Below are 20938 nucleotides of genomic sequence, written 5' to 3'. Positions count from 1 at the left end.
CTGAAGAAACTGGTGAACTGGGTGGCATGGGGTCACTGTCGGATTGGGAGGCAGTAATCTTCTCCAGGAGTAGAGTCCGCTGATGTGGTTGAGAGGTCATGAGGCACTGCACAGCCTGACCAAACTCAAACACCAAGAACAGGCAATTCTCTGCTGGGTCCATGGTGGGCCAGATCCTTCTGAATACGGGTAGTGGAGCAAGAAGTACCCAAATACTGAGCAGGTGGAGGTGAAGATGTGGTCTGGATCAACTGGAGCCTGGAGCCACACCCACACCCACAGACAGACAGGGGAAAACAGGAAAAACTGGGGTAAAGGGAAACAGAAGGGAAAAAACAGAGACACGGCCAGAACCGTGACAATGGGAATCAGACCCGCAAATGCCCAAATTGCCTTACAGTGATGCACTTATGAGGAATGTCCATCTGGGAAATATGGTTAATTTGTACATGGGTTCTGTATAATCATTTAATAAAAGTTTATAATGGTTTATAAATAAGTTAATAGTTAATTATTTATTCCTGGTTCAGAAAGACAAAGTGCAGTTGTTTACTACCTGAAAAATATTTAGGGTCTGTCATAGAGTATGCAGGTAAATGATGCATTTCTATAAAAATTGAATAAATAATTGAAAAAATATCCTCATTTAACTGAAGCTGAACCGGCAATTGAAACAATCTCAATATTATACCACACTATTTTGAGAGAGAACAAGGACTCAACTTATGGACTTGTTATGTTATGGACTCTCTTAAAGTGGTCTGCTGAACCTGAAGAAAAACTAAACTGGTAGTGAGAAACTGAACCAGGAAAATTGTCTATTAGATGCCACTGCTGCCACTGCTGACTTTCTGTGCGGTTACAGCATGGGTATCTGGCATATAAACCCATCTCTATTCATAACCATTATCACATTATTCTGAAGGTCTTATTTCTGTACTATGCCAGTGGGAATGTGGAGCATGTGTTCCAGAGTGGACAAATTTAACACAAAACATTCAATGTTCTCGTTCAAAGATGTTGACTCTGGTGAGCTAAACACTGTAACTATCTCCAAATCTTGAACCTTGCATGCCAAAAATGATAGAATCTTTGATTCGCTCTCAGCTAAACTCTTTTGTTCTATTGTGCAATTTTTTTCAACCAAGTTCATAATTGGTATGTCACATCTAGTCACACAGGAGCTTTGACCAAAATGACTTTCCTTCTAATCACTTCTGCCTTTTCACTGTTACACTTGGCACTAATACAAGGCTGAAGGATCTCTCTTACAAATTTGATGTTTGCCACAGTTTCAGTCTTATCCTGCAGTTACAGTTTTGTCTCTGTGTAAGTGAGGTAAGAAGAGGAAACAACAAAGATGAACCGAGCAGTTGCTGTTATTAACAACTCTATTTTAGATAATAATGTCAAACATATTTAAGTTGTATTGATTTTCTTTTACATCATGATAGTGAGACATAAGTGTTTACAATACATTGAATCAAACATGATCAAAAGATAAATACATTACCTTGTTTTCCGGTTTGGAAAAGGCTGTTTACAGTTGTTACAGTATCTGTCCCACCACTTACTGTGATGTACAGGTTTATTAACAATGAACAAGGTGATTTGGAAAGCATATTATATTCTAACACCTACATTTGAAGTTGGGAAATGTTTTATTGTTTATTGGTTAGTTTTTATACCCAGCCATCCAGTTCTCCATACAGTACAACTCCATGTAAAGGGTGAGATTTGAAACCTTGTATTGTTTATAAAAGGCTTGCAACAATCAGCTAATATAATTCCCAAATGTGTTTGAGTATTACAGCATAGTCAGTGAGGCACCTTTGTTACATGACATCCATTTCACAATTTAAACCTTCATAATTCTAAATAAATGAGTTTAGCAGGTTTTACTAATACAATCCACGAGTTTAATACATTTTAAGAGGGATTGGAGGAATACATGACCTGTCTCACTTTATCAAAATGTTATAAATGTTAGAAAATATTCTGTTAAAGAATGTCTAATTCTATAGTAACTCCCTCTGCTGTTCATTGGAAAACATAACAAGTTCAAGTGCCGACTCAGAACCAAAGGTAGAATCATTTGTTTACTATAAAGGATATAAAGTAAGATATTAAATTTTTTATTTACTCAGTGTAGGTATTCTAATATATCTATGAGTTTGTGGCAGGGAAGATATAGTATTTTACTAACTAAAATTGTCGTAGGGTAGCAACTGTCTGCAGGTTTTTGAAGTCACCATGAATGCATCACCATGAATGAATAACTTCCTTCTCAAAATAGCCTGGCATGTAATTTGTTGTACACGTGATATTTCCCGAAAGGAGGTCCTAAACTTGTGCCATCAGATCCGATACCTCTAATCTTGCTATCAAGACATTCTGCATTCGTTTTCTGTGTGTTTATAACAAATTCCATTGTCACCCTTCTCTTGTCTTCCAGATTTTACGGTAGCACATTAAACTATGCATATGTCTGGTTAGCATTAGATTTGTGTTGTGACAAGTGTTCCAGTGTTTTGCCTACTGCCATTGACTTCTGCCTTTTTGTGTTTGTACATGAACTACCCCTTCCCACCCACGAGGCCTCCTCCCTCACCCCCTCTACAGTGACAACTCTCTCCATTCAGGAGGGTGAAGTTAACAGACTTTTCAAGAGGCAGAACCCCCGCAAAGCAGCTGGGCCGGACTCTGTCTCTCCTGCCACCCTCAAGCACTGCACTGACCAGCTGTCTCCGGTGTTCACCTACATCTTTAACACCTCCCTGGAGACATGCCATGTGCCAGCCTGTCTCAAGTCCTCCACCATCATCCCTGTGCCCAAAAAGCCAAGGCCAACAGGACTCAATGACTACAGACCCGTTGCCCTGACCTCTGTGGTATTGAAGTCTTTTGAGCGCCTTGTGCTGGCACACCTCAAAGCCATCACAGACCCTTTCCTGGACCCACTGCAGTTTGCCTACAGAGCCAACAGATCTGTGGATGACGCCGTTAACATGGCCCTCCACTTCACCCTACAGCACCTGGACTCCCCAGCATCCTATGCCAGGATCCTGTTTGTGGACTTCAGCTCTGCCTTCAACACTATCATCCCTGCCCTGCTTCAGGACAAGCTCTCCCAGCTTAACGTGCCTGACTCCACCTGCAGATGGATCACAGACTTCCTGTCTGACAGGAAGCAGTGCGTTAAGCTGGGAACACAAGTCTCTGACTCCCGGTCCATCAGCACTGGATCTCCTCAGGGCTGCGTCCTTTCCCCTCAGCTCTTCTCCCTGTACACCAACAGCTGCACCTCCAGTCATCCGTCTGTCAAACTTCTGAAGTTTGCGGATGACACCACCCTCATTGGGCTCATCTCTGACGGGGATGAGTCTGACTATAGGTGGGAAGCTGACAACCTGGTGACCTGGTGTAGCTAGAACAACCTAGAGCTCAATGCTCTTAAGACAGTGGAGATGGTTGTGGACTTCAGGAAGAATACAGCCCCACTCACCTCCATCACCCTGTGCGACTCCCCAGTCAACACTGTGGAGTCCTTCCGCTTCCTGGGCACCATCCTCTCCCAGGACCTCAAGTAGGAACTGAACATCAGCTCCCTCACCAAAAAAGCACAACAGAGGATGTACTTCCTACGGCAGCTGAAGAAATTCAACCTGCCAAAGACAATGATGGTGCACTTCTACACAGTCATCATTGAGTCCATCCTCACCTCTTCCATCACCATCTGGTACGCTGCTGCCACTGCCAAGGACAAGAGCAGACTGCAGCGTATCATCCGCACTGCTGAGAAGGTGATCGGCTGCAATCTGCCTACCCTCGAGGACCTGCACACCTCGAGGACCCTGAGGCGTGCGAGGAAGATTGTGGCCGATCCCTCCCACCCTGGTCACTCCCTGTTCCAGCTACTCCCCTCTGGCAGAAGGCTGCGGTCCATCAGGACCAAAACCTCACGCCATAAGAACAGTTTCTTTCCATCTGCTACTGGCCTCTTCAACAAGGCCAAGGACTCCCATTGACATTCATTCACTTATTTAACTATTATAAGTCCATCTAATGGCAATTCAGTATGCATAAGCCACTTTATCTCAGTATCCGATTGCACTATGTTGACCATTCACGCTGCTCATTCTATTCTTATTTTTATATATATTTTATTTTATATTTAAATTGTTGTATTCTTAGATTGTTTATTTCTTAGAAATAGTTAAACTTTTGTACTTTTACTTAATTTAAGATCTGTATATGTTTAGTGTTTTGCACCTCCCTGCCACAGTAAATTCTGTGTTTGTATAACATACATGGCGAATAAACCGAATTCTGATTCTGATTCTCATTCTACATTGTAAGGAGGAAGTAATTAATCTTGGGAGATTCAAACCGGTAACTCTGTAGGTACCAACCTATGTTATGCAATTGTTATTGTGGAGTCAGGTGGCTGAGTGTTTAGGGAATCAGGCTAGTAAGCAGAAGGTTGCTGGTTCGATTCCCTGGCCGTGCCTAATGACGTTGTGTCCATGGGCAAGGAACTTCACCCTACTTGCCTCGGGGGAATGTCCCTGTACTTACTGTAAGTTGCTCTGGATAAGAGCGTCTGCTAAATGTGTAAATGTAAATGTTATGACAGTATGATGTAAAACAATGTTTGCATAAATAGGGATAGATATTCTGGGATAAAGCTTCCCATATAGGCCTATATGGCTGTTTGCAGGCATGGACAGATTTTAGTCCCTTTTGTTCTACTCGTGCTCTCTGCCATGAACCTTATAAACTTTCCCCTTATGAATCCTTGATATGCTGAGATACATCTCGGATAGCATGTCACATACACCTCTTACACATGGTTGGCTACTGAACACATGGCAGTAATCGTTCTCCCAAGTTCAGAGAAAATCAAGTGGTGTATTCTAAAGGGTGGGGGTGTAACGGAGGGAGTGGTGGGTTAGGATGGGAATATCATATTGGTGTTAGCAATAATGGTTGGTTGCTATTGGAAACCTCTGAAAAATGTATGTTTGATGACTCCCACCTCCGTGTGCAAGCACATTGCATTAGCATCCCAGAGCCGTTTCCTCCACTTCATGGCGACGTGAGTGGGAGCATGCGTAGGTGGCTTATGGGCTGACCGGCTCCAGAGAAGCCTGAGTGCAGGCATCAATACAAGAGAGTTCAACTTGAAGAAGTAAAAGTGGAGAGAAATATCTAACGAGCCGCTTTGACATAGAGACATGGCTGTTTGTGCATAACCATAGATGTAGACAGGTCTGTGGGCCCCAAACTGGCAAGAAAACACAATGCTGAAGATAGCGAGCTATCTTTAAATGCATGTCAAATTAAATTCCAGTCTTCTCTGTATCCCGGGCCTTTTCGCTACTATAGTCTATCTACCAGAGTTTTTAAAGAAGCGCCACACTGTGGTGCCATTCACTTTACTTGACTTGACACCACAGCCTCCCATCTATGCAAATACATAAAAAAATGAATCTCTACATCTCCAGGATTGCCAAAGGATTCCCAACCACCAACCCTTCCAATAACTCCCGATGACCACCATTGCAATCAATTTCACTCTGATCTGTCTCACCTAAGAGATATAGAAGCTGCAAAATGCAGAAGCGCTGTATCTGTTGCGTGCCTCATGATCTGGCCTTTTAGCCGACATTATATATAACTGAGGCACTAGGGGGAGGGTAATCGGGAAGAGATAATTACCACATGCTCCAGTTTTTCTGTCCATTGTGATTTGTGCATAGTAATTAAAACATGAGTGCTGGGTAAAAAGTTGCCCATTGTGTTTTAGTCTAGGAGGATCACATGGGAAACAAGAAAGCCAGGAGAGGAAGTAGTGGGAGGATGGTAAGTTGTTTAGGCTTTAAACTACTTAACAGTTCTCCTGTTTTTGAGTGGGGAGTGTGTTTTGGGGGTTTGACAGTGGATGCAGCTTTGACCCTCTCCATCCAACAAACACTCTAACTTGGTGAATCCAAGCAAGAACACGTTCTGTAGAGTGTGAACACAATATGAAGTGGTCATCTGCAACTATATGCACATGGAAAGTTAATTTCAATGTATACATTTTTAACCAGCAATTGTAGAGCATGGGAGACACATTCACCTGGTTTGGTATCAAGGACAAAATAAAATGAGTTGTTGCTTGAATGGCTAATTCTCCCTTTTTATTCATTTTCCACAGCAATCAAGCCATCAAAACCAAACACATACATGTACTTTATATATTTAAATGGTTACAATATATATATATACACAACAAAGACAACAATCCAGAAGAATTCAATTGAATAAAACATTAAAGTAAAACAAATACAATACATATGTTGAAAAATAATATATGAATGAACAAGAAAAAAAGATACAGAAACTGTCATTTCAGACAGCGCATACTTCTATGCTGTAAAATTGATACAAGTACTGTTAATAGCCAGTTAAGTGAACACAAATCTACATATCTCTATCTCAACCAATCCTTGCCTCCAGACCTACCTGCTCTGAGTGGAGCAAAATGACTTAAGTCATTCAAATTTTATTTTCACTTGAGTGCACTTGTTTGTTTACATTAAAATTCATGCAGTGGAAGATTATGTTGAGTCACAGACATCTAACCTGATACTAGAGGAGGAAAATGAGTGAGTGTGCTCCATTGAGTGTGCATGTATGTTTGAGTATGTCAATATGCTGTATGTGTTTGTGTGTTTGCATGTGTGTACCATTTGTGTGTAAGAGAAAGACAGAGAGAGTTCACAGATCAGCAGAGGGGTGGGTCTCCAAACCTAGATCTAGTTCTATTTGTGCGGTACAGTGCCATTGTTTTTTTCCTCTTTTTGCGATAAGAGCTCTTGATATTGCAGTGGCGTATGGTAATTGCCAGGAATCCAGGCCTCACAGTTCAGGTGCTGACCTCTCTGTCTCTTCTACTTCTGCTCCCGTCGCTTCTGAAAGCACAAGCACACACACACACATTACTTGCTTTCTCGGGATATAGTGGACGAATCTGGCTGGAGGCATTATATTTGTCAACTCTTGTATCAGTTAAAATAACTCTTGAAATGCCTTGAAAGCAGGTCTGGACTGGGACTGAAAAACGGCCCGGGACTTTGAAACTCAGACCGGCCCATAACCGTGTATTATTATTATTATTATATATTTTTTTGCATTATGCTGCGGCTGTTTGACCGGCCGATCGGGAAATCTCCCGACGGCCAGTCCGACCCTGCTTGAAAGTGTATTGTTGTTAGATCCATCAATATTCCAATTCTGTTGACAGCTTAAAACAGAAACTCTTTCAACAGGGTTGATCAACTAACGATAAAGAGACAAACAGTAAGTAGTTTGAATGGTAAAATAAACTAGTGTAAAGTACGCCATCTACTTTCTATGGACACAATGCTTGCGTCAACGTTAAACGGTTCTGTGCTGCCATTTTGAAATGTCATACTAAAAACAGGTGGGGGAAAAAAGAAATTCTCACTTGTATCCAGAGGTATTTGAGTGAGGTTAGTGTTCATTATTCAAAACACAGTGGAGATATTGCACTTTCATGCCATTAGTTGCTACCATCTGTATTATTGCCTAGCAACAAGAAATTAAGTCAGCATTGTTCGGAAAACCTTCCCCCCCCCCCATCTGTAGGCAGGCCTGTTGGGGGCACTGATTATTGGTGGGCAGTAGTCAGTCTTTTCTGTTACAATATCTTTACTAGTCTCACACAGTAGAGTAGACAAGAGTGGATAGAATTGTTTACATGATTCTTAAATACAAATGTTATGCCCAGACCAAAGTATGAGTTTTCAAGTCTTCAAATCTTTGAACATGTTCTTCTCACAGCCTCACAGTGGCTCTGCTGTAATCTTCAGCACAGTGCATAGTGTATCCTCGATTATGCATTGTCATTTATTCATAGAAGGGCTTCTTAAAATCGTTCAGTTCTTTCACTGTATGAATGATACTTGAAGCTAAACTAAATCATGTCATTTTGTATTGGGAATGCATACTGTAGTGTTTAATAAGGATTTATTTCTTTATGTGTAAGCACTCCCCATGCATTGTTCTCCTATTGGTTATTCGCCATGCGCATGTATACATTGAGTGCAGAAACCTCAAGTTAACCAAGTGATGTTTCACGTGTGAACTTAACCTCTGAGTAAGCCTGATTATTTTATTAATAAGTAGTCGCATAGACACGACAAATTGGCGACGAGAAATCTACGAACCTAACAAGCAAATGGAGCTTAAAAGTACATGGAATGAGAAGTCGACTGGAGGGAAGGAGGTTGAAAACGAACAACAGCACTAGAGGAGTAGCAAGGCTAATGGAGGATGCGTGAGTACACGTGAATAGCTCACAGTAAACGACGCATAAGTACACTTAAACGGTAAATATCAGAACTGAAGATGGCTTACGTTGGAAAGGTAGAAGAGTTCGATAGTGCTAATGAAGACTGGGAAGCGTACATGGAAAGAGTGGAATTGTATTGTGCTGCCAATGATGTGAAGGAAGAGAAGAAAGTTTCCGTTCTCCTCAGTCTAATTGGAGCTAACACCGTGTCCTAACTGGATGCGAGCGTACAACTGTCGCGTAGCATCAGACACTGAATCTGTCAAATTAACTTCTGTTACGTCATGTACACAAACCACGTTACTATCACTGGGTGCTCCTGTAATCCATCTTGCCTCAGGAGGCTTGGCTGATGCCTTGCAGTGTCAGAAGCTCTGGATGCAGTGTTTGAAAACACATTCCGGCATTGTTTTGCCATCTCTGGTGGAAGTTTGCTGAAGAACTCCTCCTGCTCCTCTGTGTATTTCCTGCTGCCTCCCTCCTGCTCCACTGTGCATTTCTTGCTGCTTCTCCTCTCCTCTGGACAAAATGTACTTCTTCTCTGATCCACACTGCTTTTCCTCATTTCATAATTTGGGCACAGATAGATATGATGCTCAGGAGCCCTCTCATCCTTGCAGCTTAGATTTTTACACAAAAATGCAGGTTTGCAGTATGCCCCATCATCGTGAACTTCAAGACACTTCTTGCAAGCTTCCAACTTCATTATCGCAGCCCTTTTCTATCAGCATTAGGCCTCTAAATTGCTTGCAGAAGTACAGCTGTCTTCTGTGCTTTAAATCACCACAGACGACACAGCCTGTGTGGTTGTTTCCTGCCCTGGTAGATTTGGTTCTGGCATATCTTGGCTCAGTCAGAGTTTCCTTTCTGCCCGGCTCTTCCTCCCTCAGTTGTTCCAGCTGTTCGTATATACTCTCCTGCTCTTTGAGAAATGCCAAGAGATTGCCAAAGCGCTTCTCTGGTGCCACAGCATTCCTCTTGTCAGCAACAAAGACCAGCCATTCCTTTTTGAGGGTATCTGGAAGCTTGCTTTCGATCGATTTTGTCATTAGTGGATTTCTGATAGCGCCTGTGTCTCCAAGATCGCTCAAGTCTTGAAGCGCCTTTTCCACAGCCTGAATAAGTTCCACTATTTTACGTGGCTGATGTCCTCTGACAGGTGGAATCCTCTGAAGCTCCTCCACTATTTCAATAGCGATAGCTGTTTGATTTCCAAACTGGTTCTCTAGGACACGGAAAACATCCTCTGCTGTGTTATAACTTGTGAGGCGGAGGTCTCTTGTAGTCCTGTCCTCCAGACTATCAAGCAATTGTGCCTTCCTCACCTCTCTCGATCCAGTGGGTTCACCTTGCTCTTGCAGTGCCCCCCAGTCCTTCCTCCTTGTAAAAGTCACGCTTGTTGCCAGTCAATTTTGGAAGGGCTACAGGTCTCAGCCTGATGGCTGGTGTGGAACGTTTGGGATTGGAAGCATTCGACCTTCTTTCAGCTTCCCCCTTTATCCATGCCTGTATAAAGTCAGCCTTTCTAGATACAACCAAAGAGTGTTCTTTGGTGTTTCTGGAACCCCTCTCGTTCCACCAGAGGGATCCAACGTTCCCACCGACCATACGCCTCCTTTGCAGTCTCTACCAGTCTTTGCAGGTGGTCGAGCATGAAATCATATGCCTCTTGGCTGCTATCCGATGGTACGGTAGCAGCAACAAGATCAAATGCGCCCTCTGCCGACTGTAGGGAGGTGGATACCTCAGCACTTACATAGTTTTCCCACAAAGTGTCCTGAATGAGCTCCTTAGTTTCTGCTCACACTCCTTTGCAGTCTTTGCCAGGTTGGCTATTTGCTGTTCAGTTAACACAGCTTCCTTCCCTGCCTCCAGCTCCGCTTCCAGCTCTGCATTGAGTCCAGCCTCCACATCGTCATTGGCTTCCATTACTTCTTCGGCCTCCTGCATGAGTTTGTTGAAACTGTTCCTGAGCTCATCCCCAGACATTTCTTTGTAATTTCTGGTGATCCTGTTAACAAGACGAGAGAACGCTTGTTTCGTCGTAGCCCTCTCCTTTTTGAGCTGCTTAACCAATCTCCCTTGATCCGCCATGGATCCTGGAGAGGTTCCAACAGGTGGAAATGCTGATGGTTTCTTGAGTTTTTTACTAAACCTCTGTCTCTTCAGCAGGTTTCCAGATTTCCTGGTCCTCAGCGGTTTTTCACTGTCAAGTTCCTCCTAATTTTTGTGCTGCTACCCCACTTGAAAGGGATTTGATGCATCCACCCCGAAATAAAGAACTGGATTTCACTCTGACCATTTTTCCTTGTCTCCTCTTTTTATTTTGTTTTTCAGTTTCAGGTGAAAAACCTTTTAACACAAATATACACATTTTTATCAGATTTGTTCCCGTTTTTAAACCCATTATAACATTTAAAAAATGCAATTCATTAAACTAACACCATACATATAATCAAAAGCATTATAGACTGGCTCATATTAGCCCTCTATTTCACCAATCCCCCAAAGCAGTACGCACTCTCAATAGTTAAAAAACACTCATGTCAAACATTTCACAATTTGAAGCACATTGGCTAACAGCGGTAAGCGGACAAATCTCCCAGGCATCAAAGGGTTAACTTATTAAATTAACAGATCCATAACTTATTAACTTTAAATTAAACAAATGCTTTGATACTCAAAAAGGTATATTGGGAAAAAATATATATAATGCAGGAGACTTGCAAAGGATCTTCCATCAACATGATAACATCAGTGGACCATAAGTGGTAGTGTGCAGTATTGGAGCATGTCAATCCTACTTCCTTTAATGAGTGTACTTCTTATTACGCGGGGGGTATCTGGTAGCCTGGTCCTAACCAGACTCTCGTACATTTCATTTGTACAGAGAGTCTGGGCTCGCTCCATTGACAAGCGTTAACTTCCTTGACGGCGGGTACTCTGTTGAAGTTAAAACTATTGGATCTGCCTAGAGTAACTCTGGATCTGCCATAACCAATCGCTAGCGTTCGCCTTAGCCAACTCCTTCACGACTAACAGAGCTAGCTGGAAAATCAAACGAACCCCATGGGGATCAAAGATTGTTCATGCTCCGGCTTTAACTTCTGGATATTCGGCAGCGTTGCCACAACGGACCCAATGGCTTCGCTCGCATCTTTCTCCGCCGCCATTACGGAACTACAACACAAATTAGCGCACAACATCAACGTCATCGTTTTCAGCCACTCGATCTGTTTGCTGATTGGACAGGTAGAAAATTAACCGGAGTCATCTGACTAACGTACCTCAAGCCCAGAACTAGTACAGAAGCAAAATCAAAATTGAGCGGAAGTACGTAGGAGGGCAGAGCCAGGCTAGGTATCTGGAGCTGCCTGCGCCATTCTTTCAAATCGACGCTCCGATAAGAGACACGCCCTCCTCTGACTCTGATTGGCCATGACCCTGAAACAAACCGTCTCCCCCTTTCGACTCTTGCCGTTTGCCGCTCGTCACCAAATGTTTTACTTCCGATGTCTCTGTTCCACAACGGAGAGGGCGTTCCTTGTATCCGTCTCCATGCAAACAGAGTACTATATTTCGGCCTTTACCCCTACCCCTTACCCCTACCCCATAGTCAGTGTTGCCACAGTTACTTTGAAAAAGTAATCTGATTACTGATTACTCCTTTAAAAAGTAATTTAGTTACTTTACATATTACTTGATTTTAAAAGTAACTAAGTTAGATTACAAGTTACTTTATTAGTTACATTCAACAGCTGCCGACAACACCCCTGCCGCCTCAACATAAAAATGACAACCGGTTTTGCCAACACTCACTTTATTAGAAGTGCATTTTTAACAGTAATGTACACAACAACAATGTACAATGTATCTCCTGACATTTTGTTGATGTTTGTTGATGTTCATGTTGATTTATAGACACGAGTTTCTCTTGAAATTGACCTAAGAACGCACTTGGAAAAACAACTCAAGTCGTAGGTCTACTTGGGGAAAAAAACTAACCATAAAAAACGCCCAGAGTACAGTAAATCTGAGATAATTTGTGAACCATTACTTTTAGAAAAAACATGGATTTAGTTGTGGTTCGTTGCATTTGTTCATGTAATAGTTTATTAAGCTTATTTGTCTTTCTTATTTGTCACATATAATCAAATCGAGATGGCACCGGAGCAAAGGGCCTTGAGGAAAGTGGCGACTCAGTCACTGGGAGGGAGTGGTAGGTCTATTGTCTATGTATATACACGTGACGTGACGCTCATGCTGAAAACGTGACTTAAGGCCGCAATATGCTTCTCCGACTCCGTTTACGGATGGGCGGGCTTATGGATACGGACGGATATGAACGGATAGACTGCGTTTATGTTTGTCTGTAGGCTGTGGGTGCTGAAAACAATTCCCCGCCAGAACAGTAGGTGGCGCAATGGTTTATCATAGGTTATCGAGAAGTCGTTTCATCAATAAAATACTCACATTTTCAGCAACTACACTGCCCATTTCTCGTCACATTTTAATTCAGATGCTGGTTTACATGTACTGTTTAACTGAAATATGAATTGTAAAAACTTACAGCAATGGCGGTCAAAGGATTCTGTTCGTCCTGTTGATCACGGCAACCCTGCCCCTGACGCAAGCGGTTCTTAATACTGACCAATCACAGCCAAGGGGGTCTCCGTAACTATCCGAAATTACGACGGATAGTTAGAAAATTCAGGAGGTGCACGTCAAGCTCTCCGGGGCTCTCCGAGGGCGCTCTGAGAGCTCGGAGAGGGCGTTCCACGTAGACGAGGGCGTTCCCATGTGTCCGTTTTTTGGAAAAACGGAGAAGCATATATCGGCCTTTAATTGTCGCATAGGCTACATGATTTCACAAGAAGAAAGACGCAAGAAGAAATCTAATATATATATTACTATTAATGAACAAATAGTAACGCACAGTGACTTGGACAAGTAACTTTAATCTGATTACTGGTTTGGAAATAGTAACGCGTTAGATTACTCGTTACTGAAAAAAGTGGTCAGATTAGAGTTACTAAGTAACGCGTTACCGGCATCACTGCTGTAGCCTAATGATACGTTTTTAATTAGGCTATAATAAGTGCTTGAGTATTGTCTGCTGTTTTATACTTGTAGTCCACTGCATCTTGGACACAAATATTGTACTTTGAATTTTCATTTAGCTTTTTATACTTTAACTTTTTAAAAGATGCACAGTTTTGTTTTGTTTGAACACTGGGCTCAGGCCCGGAGTGGCCATCGGGATAATTCCCGGTGGGCCGCTCTGCCCGCTCATAAATTGGACCAGAAGATCCCCTGCTTTCTCTTAGTTTTTTCACACATCGAATAAAACGATATGTGTTAAGTTTGTTAAGTTACTATGTGACTGATAAGTAAGCTAATAGGCTACACATTGTCGCGCGTACTCTTTTTCTCAAACACAATTGCGTGTACCAAGGTTGTTATGGAGAAAACCCTAAACCGTAATTTATTGTTGTGGAGGGAGTTAGCAAGATTAAGCTGATGCGAAAAGAATAAAATGGATGGGGAAAAGATGCCAGGAGGAACTGAAAAAGCCAGGTAAAAAAAAGAAAGATCTGTCACTTCATAAATCTAGGTTCCTGCAAGGGTGGGAAAAATATGTTTTCTCAAAAGCCCCGAATCTTTCAGATAAAAATTTGGGTTGTAATTTCCGGAAATAAAACAATATGAGTCCAACGTAATGTTCATATTACATAAAGCTAAAAAAACTATTTTGCACTGAAAATAATGCAAAACAATTCGCGCTCGCATTAATGTGAAGTTCCGATTTCAAATCACATCAAAACCATGCCTAGGTCTTAGGTTCGGGTTAAGTAAGTAAGTAAGACTTTATTTATATAGCACATTTCATACAAGAATTGTAGCTCAAGGTGCTTTACATAAAATCAATAAAAACAATAATACAAGTGATAAATAATTCAAACAATAATAAAAATCCCAATAAGATCTCTGTTCAAGAGAGAAAACAACTTTAAAAAGTAGGAAACCCTTTTGAGAAAAAATTACTTAAATGCTTCGGTAAAAAGGTAGGTTTTAAGCTGTCTTTTAAAAATGTCTAGAGTGTTAGCTTCCCTAATATTTATGGGTAATTTGTTCCATAGTTTTGGGGCGTAATTGACAAAGGCCGAATCACCAATCTTCTTATGACTGCTTCTGGTGACCTCTAATAGGCCTGCATTTGATGATCGCAGTGTTCTAGCTGGTGTGTAGTTTATAAAGGAGTTAGCAATGTAGCTAGGTCCTTGTCCGTGTACAGCTTTGTATGTGAGGAAAAGGACCTTAAAGTCAATTCTGAAGGTAACAGGGAGCCAGTGTAAAGTAGCTAGGACAGGACTAATGTGTTCTCTCCTTTTAGTTTTGGTTAATAATCTAGCTGCAGAATTTTGAATGAGCTGTAGTCTTTCAGCCCCGAATGTTCAATGTATGGCTCAGCCCCTGGTGGGGATTAGGCCATTACACTCCCGTGCTGAAAATTGGTCCCACTCCGGCCCTGACTGGGGTTATTCCCAAGGGCGTAGGTTTGGTCTCAGCTTTGGTAGGGACACTGCCTGCCCCCCCCCCACCCCCGCCGCCATATAAAAACAAAAACTACCTGAAGCCCTGATGGTCCAGCTGCTGCTTCCTCAGCCTGCACTATACTGGATTTCTGTACTAGGCCTACATTATCTGTACTGGACTTCTGAGCAATGAAATAATGTATTAATTAATTATATGATGTATACATTTGGGCATCCCAATTTATAGCAATTTTTTACTACCTACAAGTATATGTGTGAATGATAACATTCATGGATAACATTGTCTAAACATCCCTTAAAAAACAGCAATTTAATGCAATCTTTACCAAAATGGACAATTCATCTTCTCACCTGAACCCCTGATGTTGATTCATCACCAACCTGCTCTAACAAAGTTACATGCTCTACTACACTAACAACTTTCAAAACATGTTTCCATTGTAGAATGGGTGGCAATGTAAGGCTAGCAGTTAACAACGACCTTCTTGATAATTAGCTACTTACTCTCTGGGTTGGGAAAAAACTTCTTATATCCCTCTTTTTTTTGGGTGGCATTTTGATTTTCCTTTCTACAAAGCACAAAAGGGTCAAAAATATCAATGCTAAGACCAAACGAAATACCAATATGAGGCTTTATTATTTCCTGGCGTATTTAATAGCTTACCGTGTCAGACTACTGCCCTCTTTCTGCAAGTCACGATTCACGAAGTTTCAGCCAATTAAATGACATAATCTTGTCTTGCAGGCTCGAGGCGCATTGGTTAACTTGGAAATGTATTTTTCACTTTTCTGGGCGACGAACATAGTATAGATAATAATACGAATGAGTTTTGCAAATATATTGTGCAAAATATTTTTGTCGAAAATTAACAAAATATTGGTGGGGACAATTGTGTCTTTCCCAAACTTGGTTGTGACTAGTCCCTATCGACCCTATGCAAACCTACGCGCTTGTAGTGTGTAAGGGCATGATTAAACATAACTAACAATAACTACCGCAGTTTAAAAGTATTTTTGTGTTTGTTTTGTTAAAGCCATTCACATATAGAGATTCCCACATACCGTTTACCCATACCACCCTGCCAAGACCTCTTGCCACCCTTTGTCACCCCATGTAAAATGTTCTAGATCCGCCACTGAATGTAACATAAGCGGAGCAAACTTTTTAAAAACGTTTAAGTTAAGAACATGGTTGCAAATACATATGTACAGGACTGTGTTGAGCACAAAACAAGACTGTCGTAATTTTTTTCTCAATTATTTAAGACGAAAATATCACATTTATGGGACTCTCTGGATGATCTGGCCGCCATTGTTGCAGGTTGCGCAGTATTCACATACCCCTTGGTTTCAAGTAAGCTCCCAAGCTCACTTGGTTTTAAGGGGTGTATACCCCTTCGTCTTAGCCCTACCCCTCGATCCAAAAGAGTATTGGGACACCACTTACTCTTATGGGAACGCGCAAAACTAAGGGCTATGGGTAAGGGGTAGGGGTAAGACAGAGTATTGGGATTCGGCCTAAGCTCCCGAAAACACTTGGTTTTAAGGGGTGTATACCCCTTCATATTAGCCCTACCCCTCGATCAAAAAGAGTATTGGGACACCACTTACTCTCACGTGAACGTGCAAAACTAAGGGGTAAAGGTAAGGGGTAGGGTAAGACAGAGTATTGGGATTCGGCCGATTGAGCTCTGACTGGTTATTACCAGTAGCTATGGAGTCAACATTGAGGGGGACAAAATTTGCTGGGGATTTACATTTAGTCATTTAGCAAGACGCTCTTATCCAGAGCGACTTACAGTAAGTACAGGGACATTCCCCCGAGGCAAGTAGGGTGAAGTGCCTTGCCCAAGGACACAACGTCATTTTGCACGGCTGGGAATCGAACCAGCAACCTTCAGATTACTAGCCCGATTCCCTAACCGCTCAGCCCTAGTCTGAGGGTCCCCCCCCGAAAACCTTTAATTTTTATTAATTAATTTTATTTTTATGATAATTTCGGACAGCGCGTGTGGTTTCCTGTTGTAGCTTAGCACATTTATATTTTATTTATATTTTATATTTTATTTATATATCAATATATTGGGGGGGGAATTTTGACCAGATTTTAATATATAGGGGGGGGAAGTCTGTAATCATATTATGATTACGGCCCTGCTATTACCCATAGAACCTCACATCATCGTGATATCTCTGGCATTTTATTGGAATTCATTCTAACCATGGCCTTACCTCCTCCCTGGGTTTTTCATCCTTCATTTTCTTGCGGGTCATGTGACCACGAAAGCTGGCCTGGATCTTGGCGGCTGCCTTGTTGGCTTCAGGGTCGTCCAGGGGTATGTCCATGATGTCTTCCTCATGGGGTCTGGGACACCCATCCTATGGGACACAAGATTACACATTTGATTAATAGTTTTAAATCTATAAAAGTGCACTCTTATCTTCACTTAAACGTTATCCTGTACCTTATGAGTTAAGCTTAGTTTATAGATGAAAACAAAAAAAGACGGAATCATTATGCAACTTTCCTATTACCCATTATGCTTCATCTCTATTAAAATCATTATGATAAAAAAACGTAGCAGTGCTCAGATTTCAAGGGTATCTTTTTTTCTCTGTTATGCAATGTGAAACGTGGATGTTATTTCTCAGCCCAAAATGGTAATTATACATTGTTGAGTTTAGAACTTAATTGTAAGGTTGACAACAAAAGCAAATGCGAAAGGATAGCAGGTTGCACAGTAGTTCAATACTCACTGGCCTCAAGAAATCAATGGAGATTCCCAAGAGTTAGAAAATCTCCTTTCACAAAATAATTTCTTGACCTAGAACATTTTCAAGTACTTATTGATTCCATGGCACACCACAAAAAACATTATTCCTAAATTGACATGTATACCCTTAGACAATGTGCTATGGATGCGCGAATTAAATCATGTTCACACAATATACTATTTCATAATGATTCATTTTCAAACAACACCATCAGTTGTAGCATTCATGGTGCTATGGAACAGGTAAACAGGAATGGCATTAACAATACTTCTCCTGGAAGCATTGTTAATGTCTAATTAGAAACCTATGGAACGTGGTCCCTCGTGCTTTGTTAACCCTACAACATCCTGTTTTGTGCATGTGCCTTCACCTTGGGACAGAGTTTCCATCATCACATCTATTTTTCAATAATGGTTAGGGGGCATTGAAGCGTCAAGGGAACTGTAAGGAAAGGTTTTTCTAGTATCTGAAAACTGTGAAATAATTTTGCTTTAAGTATTTTAGTTGTGAGATCTTGCTTGTAACCCACATGAATACATGACTTCTGGGCGTTTCGTATCAAGTAAAAAGATAAATAATCTGCAACATAAACTTAGATAAAGAGAAATAAATTATTAGACAAAAAAGTGTTTAGGTAATGGTTTATTGGAACACCAATACATCTTTCCATTTTTATAATTGCAATAAAGCAATACAATGGAAGTGCATACTGTTCAAAATAAATCATCACCAAATCATCTGTCAAGAAAGTACTTGATGCACATAATGCTTTTATTTTATACATATTCATAGTGATGTCAGCCTAAATGACCATCTGTCAAAGCTCAGCTTCAGACAGACAATTGTAATTTCTACAATGTATGGTCCTCCAACAAACACACGACTTCAAGCCCACACAATTCAGTAATGATCAGTTGTATAATAACCAATTGGTTTGATCCATACTGCCTCAAAAAAGTATCCTTTTGCATAAAAATATTCTGCTGCTATTAGCGTTGCCTACATGGGTTGATTTAGTTGTTATAGATTTTATAACATTACACTCATGACTATGTGCAACCACTGTCCACAGGAATATTTAGACTGGCATATCAGACACTTGATTTCTGAAGAATACAAAAGCCACTTGATCCAAAAACTAAATGCTAAAAGATCGTGCGTGTACTTTCATTTAAAAAAGAAAACGCTCATTCTGCATTTTTCTTCAAAATACCTCGACTTTGTATTATAAGAATTTGTCATCCAATAGACTAGTCCTATTTGTGACGAAGATCGTTGGGTTGAGTGAAAATGAAATATCTTGGAAACGGTCCAAAACAAACAGCATGTATTATTATAATTGTACAAGTAAAGTAGGCTATAACCTACTGTACACAATCTATTAACCGTTGAATAATTTTACGATGAGATGCACAGATATTGTGAAAGTTACTTACGTTTCGGCAATCCATTGGTAACAATTCCTAATGCAAAATCCTTGATTTGCAAGAACACCTATTTCAGTCCTCTTTTGCTTCACCGTGCGTACCTCTCTTGCCGTGCAGCGCCGCTTCGCAAATGTTGCAGCCTACTGACAGCAGCGAACTCTCCCATCCCACAGAGTCCTCTGACGTGTGACTTGAACTATAAGCTCGTGTTAATTTTGGATGATCCATTGAAAGGTTAATCATACAAAAAAATACTTCTCAAAACCTATTTTTGTTTTAGTTTTGTTTCTTCATGTAAAGTTGCCCTTTTGTTCTATCATATGACAATAGTTGTAGGCTGTTTTAGGTTAGGCTACTTCTATCTTTATCTTATCGGTGAGTCATTGCACAAACCAAAGTATTTTCGCTTTTCACTTAATGTAGGCCTATTAGATAAAATAAAGCCTGGTACGGGTAGGCCTACTGTCAAACTAAAGAAAATATACAAAATATAGATTACTTTTTGTAATAGAATGATTAGTGAAAACGAGGCAGGCTTTCAGTGGCCAGCAAGCATCGCATAAAGAGCAATGAAATAAAACGGAACTGACAAGTCCGTCCGAATATAGCCGTCTCCCCTGAGATTGCAAGCAGGCAACTTTACTTTTAGCGCTCATCTTTTGAAATGTGTATCTGTATATAAGTATAACTCAAGATTTTGAGCATTCAACATTTTAAAACGATTGGATCAAAAGGCAGTCTTGCATTCAGCATATGTAGAACATCAACCATGTAAACCTTTAATAGGCAAATTAATCTATTGGCAGGTCAAACTAGTGTGATCAGTCAGGATCACAAGGTTTAAAAGATACCAGAGGAAAACATGTGGCCTATTCAAAAGGCACGCATGTATTATTTAATGAACTGCACAAGACATTTAAAATACCATAATTGAAAAGTAAGGAAGAGGTGATATCCAATGTCACAAGATAATGGGGTCTGAATTCTGGACAAGAATTCTTATTGATTACTAACTTCAAGCCCAGAGCCCCCCACTCCACTAACGACTCACGCCTGGCCATTGACCTGAATGAGTTCTACTGCACATTTGAAAGACAATTGGACAGTCCAGAACTACCCCTTCCCACCCATGAGGCCTCCCACCTCCCCCCCTCTACAGTGACGACTCTCTCCATTCAGGAGGGTGAAGTTAACAGACTTTTCAAGAGGCAGAATCCCCGCAAAGCAGCTGGGCCGGACTCTGTCTCGCCAGCCACCCTCAAGCACTGCGCTGACCAGCTGTCTATGGTGTTTACCTACATCTTTAACACCTCCCTTGAGACATGCCATGTGCCAGTCTCAAGTCCTCCACCATCATCCCTGTGCCCAAAAAGCCAAGGCCAAAAGGACATAATGACTACAGACCCGTCGCCCTGACCTCTGTGGTAATGAAGTCTTTCGAGCGCCTGGCGCTGGCACACCTTAAATCCATCACAGACCCTCTACTGGACCCCCTGCAGTTTGCCTACAGAGCCAACAGGTCTGTGGACGATGCAGAAGAATCAGAATCAGAATGGGATTTATTCGCCATGAAAGTTTGCACAGACAAGGAATTTGCTTTGGCAGTTAACATGGCCCTCCACTTCACCCTACAGCACCTGGACTCTCCAGCATACTATGCCAGGATCCTGTTTGTGGACTTCAGCTCTGCCTTCCATACCATCATCCCCGCCCTGCTTCAGGACAAGCTCTCCCAGCTGAACGTGCCTGATTCCACCTGCAGGTGGATCACAGACTTCCTGTCTGACAGGAAGCAGTGCGTTAAGCTGGGAACACAA

General features: G+C 41.5%; 2 protein-coding genes across 2 annotated transcripts in view; one reads left to right on the top strand and one right to left on the bottom strand.

Annotated features, from left to right (window-relative positions):
- hyou1 (hypoxia up-regulated 1) overlaps positions 1 to 20938 on the top strand; it is a 94357-nt gene that overhangs the window by 2741 nt on the left and 70678 nt on the right. The gene's annotated exons all lie outside the window — the stretch shown is intronic.
- nrgna (neurogranin (protein kinase C substrate, RC3) a) lies at positions 6166 to 19258 on the bottom strand. The gene is made up of 3 exons (XM_067257519.1): positions 19131 to 19258; positions 17152 to 17298; positions 6166 to 6959 (listed from the first exon to the last, which is right to left on the bottom strand). Exons 1-3 carry the CDS (start codon positions 19143 to 19145, stop codon positions 6939 to 6941), a joined length of 183 nt encoding a protein of 60 aa, XP_067113620.1. The 5' UTR covers positions 19146 to 19258; the 3' UTR covers positions 6166 to 6938.

Source organism: Osmerus mordax, chromosome 19, assembly GCF_038355195.1.
Source record: "Osmerus mordax isolate fOsmMor3 chromosome 19, fOsmMor3.pri, whole genome shotgun sequence".
NCBI lineage: Eukaryota > Metazoa > Chordata > Actinopteri > Osmeriformes > Osmeridae > Osmerus > Osmerus mordax.
The sequence above is the reverse complement of the archived record's forward strand: the minus strand, read 5'-3'. Positions and strand labels throughout refer to the sequence as shown.